Source organism: Urocitellus parryii, chromosome 4 (genome assembly GCF_045843805.1).
Source record: "Urocitellus parryii isolate mUroPar1 chromosome 4, mUroPar1.hap1, whole genome shotgun sequence".
In the NCBI taxonomy this organism is placed as follows: Eukaryota; Metazoa; Chordata; class Mammalia; order Rodentia; family Sciuridae; genus Urocitellus; species Urocitellus parryii.
Window position 1 is genome coordinate 46,791,756 of NC_135534.1, and position 12,762 is coordinate 46,804,517.

The window sequence follows — 12,762 nt, forward strand, 5'->3', positions numbered from 1 at the left end:
CAGATAACAATTCAATGTTTATAATTCATCATTTTCATAAAAACATAACCATTTTTTTCCAACAAGATAAAGTAAAGCTATATGCTGTAAAAGTAAATTTTAACATTATAGTATAAAGCCTGTTAGATATAAGCTAGCTAGCCACAGAATTACCTTCGGTTTACAAAGAATCTTGCAAAAAGTTATACAATGACTCAATAGTAAAAACAGGTAGAAAGATGGCTTCTTATCTAAAATATTTTATTCTGCTTAACCTAGAGAGATAACTAAGTATTTACTATATATAGGACTCAATAGCAGACCATGGCAGAAATCAATGAAGAGTAAAGCAAGTATAATCTTTTCAAATAGCAAATATAAAGAGCAATATTTGTATCAAATCTGTTACCATGTAGCTTGAAAAATGTCTTAGGGTCGAAGTCATTAGGATCCAATCCATCAGTCTCTTCCCATACCTCTTTTAGTTGATCTTTGCTTCCCTGTGAACCAATTTTAAGAAATTGCTTGAATCAAAAATGTAATCTATGTGCATAGATTCAAAATAAAATATAAGTTTGAGGAATTTTGCAGAATTGAGAGTCAAGATTTAAGTACTAACAACTTATGATAAAATTCTGCCATCTGATATAAAGAATAATCTTCATCAAAATATGGTTTCATGGGCTGCGGTAGTAACTCAGGCACTGGGTTCAACCTTAAGTACCACATAAAGATAAATAAATAAACTAAATGTATTGTGTCCATCTACAACTAAATATATATATATATTAAAAATAAACAAATAGCCTGCCTGTAATCCCAACTGCTCAGGAGACTGAGGCAGGAAGATGGTGGTGAGTTCAAAGCCAGCCTCAGCAAAAGCAGGGTGGTAAGCAACTCATTGAGATCCTGTCTCTAAATAAAATACAAAATATGGTTGGGGATGTGGCTCAGTGGACGGGTATCCCTGACTTCAATCCCTGGTACCCAAAAAATAAATAAACAGGGCTGGGGATGCGGCTCAAGTGGTAGCGCGCTCGCCTGGCATGCATGCGGCCCGGGTTCAATCCCCAGCACCACATACAAACAAAGATGTTGTGTCCGCTGAGAACTAAAAAATAAATATTAAAAAATAAATAAATAAATTAAATAATAAATAAATAAATAAACAAATAAATTCGGTTTCATAAAGTCACAATTCTTACTGGATGATTCACTTTTGGATGATTTTCATGCTTTTTCTTCATTTCTTCAAATTTAGATTCTTCTTCTTTTCTCTTTTCCTCATTCAGTGTTTTTAAATATTCTCTCCGTTCATGTTCTTTCATCATTTCATATTTTTTAAATTCTTCATGCCGAGTCTTGTCATAGTGTTCCAGATCACTTGTTGCCTTAAAAAAATAAAGAAATGTATTTGAAAAGTATAAACAAAGCCATTCTTAAATATAGCACACTAACAGAAGGTAGTATAGGAAAGCAAAAAATGACTGGATTACTCTTTTTAAATTCTACCATTTTACTGGATTGGGTATTATTACCAGGGAATGTAAGTGTTCAAAGAAACTAAGAATTCAAAGCTAGCTTCAATTTTAGAAAATTCTCATAAGCAAGAAATATATGTTGATTTAAAAAAAAAAAAAACGGAACGGACTGTATCAATCTGTATGGTATAGAAAACTAGAATGGTTTCTAACCATTTCACTAAATCTAATAACTGCCAGACTAGAACATCTAGTGTGGTAACTCTTTTATACATGAGAGGTCTATAAATTCTCATCTAAAATTCCTGAGGCCAGATGTGTTTTACAACTTTCCAAGTTTTAGACAGGGAATATGACACATATACCACATTATAAGACATCCTACAATGTCTGTAATCAAAAATATTAGTATTTCTTTAACAAAAATCTATAAATAGACTAAATAAAAAACTTCAAATAACATTACTATAATTGGTTAGTTCAAGCCAGGTTTCAGTCTTTATAGGTTTTTGAATTTTGAAATTATGGATAAGTGATTATAAACCTGCATGTCCACATTAATACCTGCAATGATCAAGATTAAGCTACCTCCCTTTAAAGATAGATATTTTAGCAAGTATATAAACGTTTTATTTCACTGGCACAGTGGTGCATGCCTGTAATCCCAACAATGTAGGAGGCTAGGCAGGAGGATTGCAAGTTTAAAGCCAGCCTCAGCAAATTAGCTAGACCCTAAGTAACTTAGAGAGACCCTGTCTCAAAAACTAAAAAGAGCTGGGGATGTAGCTCAGATGGCCCTGGGTTCAATCCCCAATACCAAAAAAAAAAAAGTTTTATTTCTGCTTCATTGGGTTTATTTGCCAAATTACAAAACCTTAAATGTACAATAAGAACAATGCTTTTGGGAATTATTCTCACCGCTTTGATTAGCATATCTAAATCTGTGGATTCAAACTTGTCAGGATTCATATGGTTTAGATGATCAAATTGTTTTAGAAGAGCTTGGTGGTCCATGCCTATATCTGAAAGAAAATGAGAAAACTGTAAATGATCCATTACAAGATTTGTAGATTGTAGATTTGTAGATTTGTAGATTGCTAGAAACATTAACATAAATGATATAAGAAAAATACATTCACATTTATTATTATAGAATTTTATAAGAAAATTTCAAAGTTTCAGAATAAGGGCTCGTATCCATTTTTAGAATATTACACATATTGTTATTCTAGACAAAGGTAATGAATCTAAATAGGATACAATTTAATATGCATATTTTAAAGTTCTATGTAGAAAGCCTATTGACTATCAGCATAATTAACAGCAAAAACCTTTTTGATTATTTTGAAACTATCAGATATACCTTATTTAAAATCAGGTAAACTCTAGTATAATACCCTCATTTCTGAAGACAATTGTAGAGCAATAAAAATTTAAGTAAATTCATTCGAATTATGACATTTTTAAAGAAACAACAAATGAATTCTTTGAAAGAAATTTTTAAAGACAAGTTACAAAATGAAATGGTAAAGTGACTCTGGATTATTTCAATTGTATAACTGATTGGGTCATGTATTGACGTTGGAAATCAGGGTTTTCACTTAGGAAGAAGGAATATACAAATACATGAAAAAAGTCTGTGAAATGGATAGAAATTAGTACTATATGTGAACTCAGGATTTCTAAAATATGTACATGCAACATGTATATTGCATTTGTTTCACATGTATATGCATGCATGTGGAGACATGTATATATTTCCTACATCTGATGAAAGTACAAGAAAAATACATTCCAGTAACAAGGAAAATACTATTGCTGGCCTTTGATCTATAATATTAATCCCCATTTAAAAGAACCAGGGCACCAGACACAGCAGTGCACTCCTGTAATCCTAGCAGCTTGGAAAGCTAAGACATGAGGATCAAAAGTTCAAGGCTAGCCTAGGCAACTTAGCAAGACCCTGTCTCAAAAAAAAAAGGGGGGGTTGGTTGGGGTGTAGTTCCATGAAGGAGTGCCCCTGGATTCAATTCCCAGTAGTGGAGGTAGGGAGGAAAACAGGGCTCCTCAGAGAAATGGCTGATTTAGGGCTTAGAAAAGAGTAAGTAAAAGATAAACCTGGAACATATTGTTATGTCAGAAAGTAAAGATGTAGTTCAGTCAAGCTTTCACTGAATCTCTAGTATGGCACTGTATTAGGAATTTTACTCATAAAGAAGAAATTTGTTAAAGGACTTACCCCTAAAAAAAATATAGCCAGATAGTGAAACATGAAAAGATGCCTAACCTCACTCAAAATAAGAGAAATACACACTTAAACTACACTATTAAACCATATAACAGGAGCTTGGGTTATGGCTCAGCGGTAGAATGCTCGCCTTGCATGTGTGAGGCCTTGGGTTCGATCCTCAGCACCACATTAAAAAAATAAATAAAATAAAGATATTGTGTCCATCTACAACTAAATAAAAAATAAAATAAAATAAACCATCTAACAGAACTGCAAAATTCAGAATTATTGCTAGTGGGTATATATACTGGCTCAACTTCCATGGAGGTAATAGTAGGAACAGCTATCAAAATTACAAACATACATATCTTTTTATTTAGCTATTTCACTGTGGGAAAATTATCCTACAGATATCTTATATGGAACATAGAAGATTAATCACTAGAAATAACCCACATGTCCATCAATAGGGACCTGGTGCCAGGTGTGATGGTCCACACCTGTAATCCCACCACTCAGAAGGCTGAGGCTGGGAAATTCAGTGAGACTCTTTCTCAACATAAAAAAAAAAAAAAAAAAAAGGAAGGCTAAGGATGTAGCTTAGTGGTAGAGAGTATTTGCCCAGCATGCATGAGACCCTAGGTTCAATCCCCAGTGCTACAAAAAAAATAAAAATAAAAATAACAGGCCTGGTTAAATGTATCCATATAATGAAATTCTATGCAGCTGTTAAAAAAAAAAAAAGTAAAGATGGTCTCCATGTACTAAAACAGAAATATCTTCAAAATTTTTCAAAAAAGGAAAACAGTACACAAAATGTGTACTGTATGCCATCTTTTGGGGTTTTTTGGTTTGTTTATTTATGTGATGCTGGGGATCAAACCCAGGGCTTCTTATATGCTTGGCAAGCACTCTACCATTGAGCTCCAAATCCCTGTCTGCTACCTTTTATATAAAAAGAACTTTTATCAAGGTACAGTGAGAATGCCTATAATTCCAGAAGACTGAGGCAGTAGAATCACAAGTTTAAGAATAAACTGAGCAATTTAGCAAGACACTGGCTCAAAAATAAAATATTTTAAAAAGGGATATAACACAGCAGTAAAGCACTGGCCTAGTGTGCACAGTACCCTGAGTTAAATCCCCAGTATGGTTAAATAAATAAACTTACTTTTATTTATGTTTGTTTCTGTAAGAATAAAGAACCTCAAGGACAAGGACGGTATTAGAGGACAGTAGGAAGTTATAGGGAACAAAAATACCAGGTAGATTGCTACTCTGTACTTTCTTATGCTTTCTAATTTAAAACCATGTGAATGCAATACCTACTTCAAAAATCACCTCCCCCCCCAAAATCCTGTAAGTTCTTCTTTAAATTATCAGAAATTTTAACTCATAAATTATGAATCAATGAGAAAATTCATAAATTTCCCAAGTCACATCAGAATCTCTGTATTTTTAACAAGCTTGCCAAGTGACTCTTATGCAATCTTAAGTTTATGAACCACTATTCCAAGCCAGGTGTGGTGGCACACACCTGTAATCTCAGCAACTTGGGAGGCTGGGGTCTGAGGATTACAAGTTCAAGGTTAGCCTTGGCAATTCAGTGAGACCCTATATAAATAAATAAACAAATCAGACTGGGGATGTAGCTCAGTGGTAAACCACCCCTTGAGTCAATATCTATCTCTCTCTCTCTCTCTCTCACACACACACACACACACACACACAGACAAATGTATTTATTAACCACAATCAATCACCAGAAGAGCACAACCAACATATGGGGGCATGTCACAGGACACATGAACCAGCTTGAAGGATCTCGCATCGGCCAAATCTAGCCCTCTGATTTTGACTCATAATTAAAAAGGCCATTCTGAGATAATAAATGAAATTCACCTATTTTGTCACCTACTACTTTTGAAATTTTATTTTTTTACATTTAAATATTTGACTCATATACACATATTTTGATGCAGAATAGAAGAATAGCTACATCAATATTTTAAACATTTTTTTTCTCTTTAGGTTCATTCAAATGGTTTATAGTATTAGATTTCCTAATAGTAAGTCAAATTTGCATTCCTAAAATAAATTTACTTGCTGTAAGACTATGTTATTGAGCTTAGGGTATACCTCAGTGGTGAAACATTTTGCTCACTTACACAGGCCCTGGATTTGATCATCCGTACCACAAAACTAAAAGAAAGAAAAGATTAGGGGTTTTCATTTTTTATGGTGCTGGGAATTAAACCAGGGCCTTGTGCATTCGAGGCAAGCACTCTTCCAACTGAGCTTTATCCCCAGCCCAAGATTTTATTTTTGTGATACAATAACTTTGGTTTTGGTATCAATACAGAACAAGAATATGGAAGCTTTCTTTTTCGGTGCTCAACAATAGTTTAGAGAGCATTGATAATCTGATTTTTAATGGTTTGAATTCCTTTATGAAACTGTATAGTTATTTCTTGTTTGGTTTTTTGTTTTTTAGTACTAGGGATTGAACCCAGGCAAGTTTTAACACTGAGCAACATCCCCAGTTCTTTTTATTTTTCATTTGAGATAGGGTCTTACAAAATTGTTCAAACTTGCAACCCTCCTGTCTCGCCTCTAGAGTCACTGGGATTACAGGCATGCACGACCGTGCCCATGAGGGCCTGGTGATTTTTGTAGGGTTAGCTCTCTGACAATTATTCTATTCCATATGTGACATTATTCTAATTAGATTTTCTTTTGGTTTCCTTTGATGTTGCTCTTCCTCTTTTTTTTTTGCATTACATTTCTTGTTACATATATAGAGCACAATTTTTCACATCTCTGGTTGTATATAAAGTATGTTCACATCATACATGTACTTTGGATAATGATGTCCATCAACTGGAACAGGATAGGGATGCCCTCTTTCACCACTTGAAACACTGGCCAGAGCAATTAGACAGACGAAAGAAATTAAAGGGATACATATAGGAAAATAAGAATTTAAATTAGCACTATTTGCTGATGATATGACTCTATAGAAGACCCAAAAAGCTCCAGAAAACTTCCAGAACTAATAAATGAATTCAGCAAAGTAGCAAGATATAAAATCAACACCCACCGCTAAATCAAAGGCATTTCTGTATATGAGTGACAAATCCTCTGAGAGGGAAATGAGGAAAACTACCCCATTTACAATAGCCTCAAAAAAAAATAAAATACTTGGGAATCAACAAAAGAAGTGAAAGATCTATACAATGAAAATTATAGAATCCTAAAAAAAGAAATCAAAGAAGACCTTAGAAGAAGGAAAGATCTACCGTGCTCTTGGATAGGCAGAATTAATATTATCAAAATGACCATACTATCAAAAGCACTATACAAATTTAATGCAATTCCGATCAAAATACCAATGGCATTCCTCATAGAAATAGAAAAAAAGCAATCATGAAATTCATCTGGAAAAATAAGAGACCCAGAATAGCTAAAGTAATCTTTAGCAGGAAGAGTGAAGCAGGTTGCATCCCTATACCAGACCTTAAACTATACTACAGAGCAATAGTAACAAAAACAGCATGGTACTGGCACCAAAACAGACTGGTAGACCAATGGTACAGAATAGAGGACACAGAGACTAACCCACAAAATTACAATTACCTTATATTAGACAAAGGTACGAAAAACATGCATTGGAGAAAACATAGCCTCTTCAACAAATGGTAATGGGAAAACTGGAAATCTATATGCAACAAAATGAAATTAAAGCCCTATCTCTCACCATGCACAAAACTTAAGTGGATCAAGGACCTGGGAATTAAACCACAGATGCTGCATCTAACAGAAGAAAAAGTAGGCCCTAATCTTCATCATGTGGGATTAGGCCCCAACTTCTTTAATAAGACAATATTATATAGCACAAGAATTAAAAGCAAGAATCAATAAATGGGATGGATTCAAACTAAAAAGTTTCTTCTCGGCAAAAGAAACAATCTGTGAGATGAATAGAGAGCCTACATCTTGGGAGCAAATTTTTACCCCTCACCCATCAGATACAGCACTAATCTCTAGGATATATAAAGAATTCAAAAAGCTAAACAACAACAACAAAAAAAAAATCAATAAATGGGCCAATGATCTGAACGGACACTTCTCAGAAGAGGATATACAATCAATAAATATATGAAAAAATGTTCATCATCTCTAGCAATTAGAGAAATGCAAATCAAAACTCCTCTAAGATCATCTCACTCCAGTCGGAATGGCAGCTATTAAGAAGACAAACAGCAATAAATGTTGGTGAGGATGTGGGGAAAAAGGTACGCTCATACATTGCTGGTGGGACTGCAAATTGTTGCAGCCAATATGGAAATCAGTATGGAGATTCCTTGGAAAACTGGGAATGGAACCACATTTGACCCAGCTATCCCTCTCTTCGATCTATACCCAAAAGATTTAAAAACAGCATACTACAGGGACACAGCCACATCAATGTTTATAGCAGCACAATTCACAATAGCTAAACTGTGGAACCAACCTAGATGCCCTTCAGTAGGTGAATGGATAAAAAAAAAATGTGGCATATATACACAATGGAATATTACTCATCAATAAAAGAGAATAAAATCATGGCATTTGCAGGTAAAAGGATGGCATTGGAGAAGATAATGAATGGCAAGTGAAATTAATCAATCCCAAAAAAACAAATGCCAAATATTTTCTCTGATATAAAGTGACTCACAGTGGGGTGGGGGGGAGAGCATGGGAGGTGGAATGTGATGCTTTTCTTCTTTTAAGTCAGTGGCTTAATACATTACTTTTTGTTCTTTCTATTGATAAAATAATTTAAAGCTAATAATTTGAATTTTCATATTTATTTGTTTTTGTGGTCCTGGGAATTGAACCCAGTGCCTTACAAGTGTTCTACCACTGCTCCACATCCCAGCCCTTTCTTTTAAAAAAATTATTTTGTGAAAGGGTATGGCTAAATTGAAAAGGCTGGCTGCATTTATAATCCTCCTACCTCAAACTCCCAAATAGCGGGGATTATAGTATGTACCACTGCATGGGTCTTCATTTGAATTTTTTGAATGATATACTATCTATTCAAAAAATTAAATTAAATCTTTAAAATTATGAGATGTCAAATCAATACATATAATTTTGACAAGAAGAACATGACATGTCTCATGTAAACTGACCTCAACAACCAAATACTGAAATTTTCCTACCTTCTAACACTTACCTTGAAGAGAATCCAATTTAGCTTTAATTAGCATTCTTAACCTTCCTACTTCTTGCCTTTTCAGTTCATCAAGTTTTGTCCTCACATGGTGACTTACTAAATCCAGCTCTTTGCTTAGCCTCCCACTCTATCAACAAAATTAATAAATTAGCTTTATCTATTACATTCAGTTTTTAGACCATATGTAACATATTTAAAAGAGGGTTATAATAATTAGTGATAAACACTTTGATTAGTTGAGATAAACTCACCTAATTATAATCAAAAAGCATCTCAGAATGAGATTCAGTTTGTAATTCTAAAAATCAATATGTCTAAAAAAAATCACATAATTTAGGAAAGTATATTTAAAGCACAAAGTAGAAACTCAAAAAATTGAACTGTAAAATGGTGCAGCCACTTTGGAAAATAAGTCTGGAAGGTCCTCAAAAAATTAAAAGCACAGTTATCATATGAGCCATAAATTCTATTCCTAGGTAAACATAAGAGAATTGAAAACATATTAACACAATAACTTGAACATAAATGTTCATAGAAGCATTATTCATGTGAACCAAAAGAAATATAAACAATTCAAATGTTCATCAACTAATGGATGAATAAAGAAAACAGGACAGTTTTTCCTTAGTATCCATGGGGGACTGACTCCAGGACCTAAATGGATACCAAAATCCTTGGATTTTTAAGTCTCTTATTCAAATAGCATAACATTTGCATATAAGGTTTCATTCTTTTATTTTTCAAATCCTTATGTTAAGAGGTTGACTTTCAATAGATGAAAGCGAGAAAGCTGCTTTCCCATACAGAAAACCCCAACCCAGAAGCAAGCCCTTTATCAATTGTTTAGCACCATGTTACCCACAAATGGAAAAATGAACTGAAGTAAGCGCTTATAAGTCTAGCAATCCAGCCACACCCCATTTCCCAGGAGGAAGGGCTCTCTGCACGTGACCAAGGACCATGTCCCCCGGAGTGGGGGAGGGGTCCTGTCTTACACCTTTGAATACCTTCCCGCTATCCTCAAGTCATGATCCAAGCCCCTTCATCTGGTATACAAGATCTGACCCATGACTATTTCCAACTTCATATTTTGGCCATTCATGGATTCTATTTCCCACTCTGGGATTCAGGAATAGGTACTACTTCCATTTTTCTAGGTACTTCTTGTCTTTGTACCCTTGTGCTTTTTTGCCTAGGATACCGTCCAGTCTGTCTTTTTTCCAGGTATTTCTTTGATTTCTGGCATATATACTATCTACCAAGAATGACTTCTGGCCTTTCCCCACTGCTTCATATTGGATTATGTGTCTGTCCTCTACCTCTATATAATGCAACATCCATTTATCCATCTATCTATCTAGATAATCTGTTTCTGGATGTGATTTTCCCCTAAGTGTTCCTTAAGGGCTAGGAAAAGTCTCATCTTTGTATCCCCAGCATTTAGCTCAGAGTCTGATATGCTTAAATGTTTTTCAAATAAGTATTTAGTTACATTTACCTTTATTTCTTCTATGTCTGCTTTCTGGAGCTTTTCTCTGAAATGTTTATCTGTTTCCAGCACATCAATCACCTGCTTAAGATATTCATCATAATAAAGTCCAGTATCCTTCAAATTAAAAAACAAATGGTAATGCTTCTGAAAGTTTTTCCATGTTTGAATCAATCTTTTTTTTTCTGGAGTGGCGGGGGGAATGGGGATTTAACCCAGGGATGCACTATCACTGAGCTACATCCATACCACTTTTTTATTTTCTATTTTGAGACAGGGTCCCACTAAATTGCTTAAGCCCTCATTAAGTTGCTGAGGCTGGCCTTGAACTTGCAATCCTCCTGGGATTCCAGGCATGTACAAGTGTGCTCATCTTAAAGATATCAATCTTTAAGAAGCAATTTCCAGCAAAATGGCACTAAGAAATATCTATTCTGATAGTTTTAATTATTAAGGTTAAAAAGCTGAATTTCTTAGACTTTTGTATCTGAACCAATATCATGTTATTATAACATAAAGATACATTTATTATATGGTTTAAACAAGGAAGATTTAACCAGTAATATGAACTGGTTTCTTCTCATTGCCATCTGTCTCTCCTTTGAATATAACAGTATTTTCTTAGCTAGTTAGTTCTACATTGAAATATATTGATTAATTCTTCTATGTACTAATTGCATTAAATAAACACTGGCTAATGTTAAACAGCCTATGCCTGTCACATACTCTTTTTATTGCTATTTCAGAAATACAGCCTAAAGGTCCAATTTTACAAGTAATGAATATTTGCAATATTTTAGTTATAATGTTTCCATTTTACTTCAGTTAGATATAATTAATTTAGTTATAATTCCACCCACTTCACTTACTGGTGGTTCTATCTTTGCACTTTCCACAGGTTGAGTGTTTTGTACTTTTGTCTTGTCGATGTCTATAGGGACAGCTTCAAGAGTGATTAGTAGACATGTAGCTGAGAGAAAATAATACTGTTGTAGGCTGGTCCTCCACCTCATCTGAAATACAGAAAGAGTTATAGTCAGGTCCTAAAAAGGTGTTTTAAAACTACATATGGAATTCCCAATGTCACATTAATAACATTCAATCTGAAAGACTTATTAATACAACAAAAAAAAATCTAGAAAAGGAATAAAAATAGATTGTAACTTGGGCTGGGCTTGTGGCTCGGTGGTATCGTGCTCGCCTAGCACATGTGAGGCACTGGATTCGATCCTCAGCATCACATAAAAATGAAATAAAGATTGTGTGTCCACCTACAACTAAAAAATAAATATTTTTTAAAAATAGATTATAACTTGTCAAAAATAATACTTAAAATAGATTACTAAACAAAATCAGGGGAGAGATATTTTTAGTCAAAATTAGAAAGATAGGACAAAAAATTTAAAGTTCAAACTACATAAGAAAACATTTGGCTTACTATAAAAAAAAAAAAATCTCCGTAAAGATGGTAATGAGGAACACAATTTTTTTTTTTTTTTTTTGAAAACAGCTCAAACTGAGAAAAGAAGGAATAAAATCACTTTTCCCCAATTAAAATATTGGGAGCCAAAATTATTTCTGTATAGCTTAATTTAGTTTCAACCTAATTTTAAAAATAAATTGCTCTATGAACATCTGTTGATTAAGAGAGATAAATAACTAACCACAAATATTCTTTTAACCTTATTAAATTATTCTGTCACAACCAATAATCATTTGGTAAAGATCTTTTTGGTCAATAAGTTTTCAAATAAATAGGTCAATAAAATATCAAGTAGAATATAATGAGGCTGAAACAAAATAACAATACTAACATTGTTAGTCTCACAATATTCAAATTTTATTTATTCATTCCACTAGGATCTCCGTAACTCCAGAAGTCTACTACAAAAATTAGAATAAATGTCTCATATTCAATTGATTTTATACATATAAACTTATGATAGTGTTCAAGTCAATAGTAATATCCTGAGGGTGTAGTTCAGTGGTAAAGCTCTTGCCTGGTATATGTGAGGCCCTCCATTTGATCCTCAGCAAAAATAAAAAAGATACATTTATTATATAGTTTAAACAATCTGGAATATGCATTATTTAACTTAGAGTCTCTCAAACTTAACTAGTCATAGACTTTCCTTTTTTCTTTTTCATTTTTTTTTTAGGGTAACACATTCTTATATAGGTCACAATTTGGAAAAGAATACAAAACCCCAGTCAGGCATTGTGCCACACACCTGTAATCCCAGCAATTTGGGAGGCTGAGGCAAGAGGGTTACAAGTTCAAGGCTATCCTCATCAAGTTACCAAGGCCCCAGCAACTTATTGAGATCCTGTCTCAAAACTAAAAAACAAATAAATAAAACTT

General features: G+C 33.7%; 1 protein-coding gene across 1 annotated transcript in view; it reads right to left on the reverse strand.

Annotated features, from left to right (window-relative positions):
• The window catches only part of Nucb2 (nucleobindin 2), a 37,333-nt gene that overhangs the window by 8,476 nt on the left and 16,095 nt on the right, over positions 1-12,762 (reverse strand). The window contains exons 3-8 of the mRNA XM_026398985.2: positions 11,270-11,413; positions 10,410-10,517; positions 8,912-9,038; positions 2,379-2,482; positions 1,185-1,370; positions 389-479 (exon numbers count right to left, since the gene is read on the reverse strand). Of these exons, the coding sequence (XP_026254770.1) occupies positions 389-479; positions 1,185-1,370; positions 2,379-2,482; positions 8,912-9,038; positions 10,410-10,517; positions 11,270-11,413 (760 nt within the window). The remainder of the gene's footprint in view (positions 1-388; positions 480-1,184; positions 1,371-2,378; positions 2,483-8,911; positions 9,039-10,409; positions 10,518-11,269; positions 11,414-12,762) is intronic.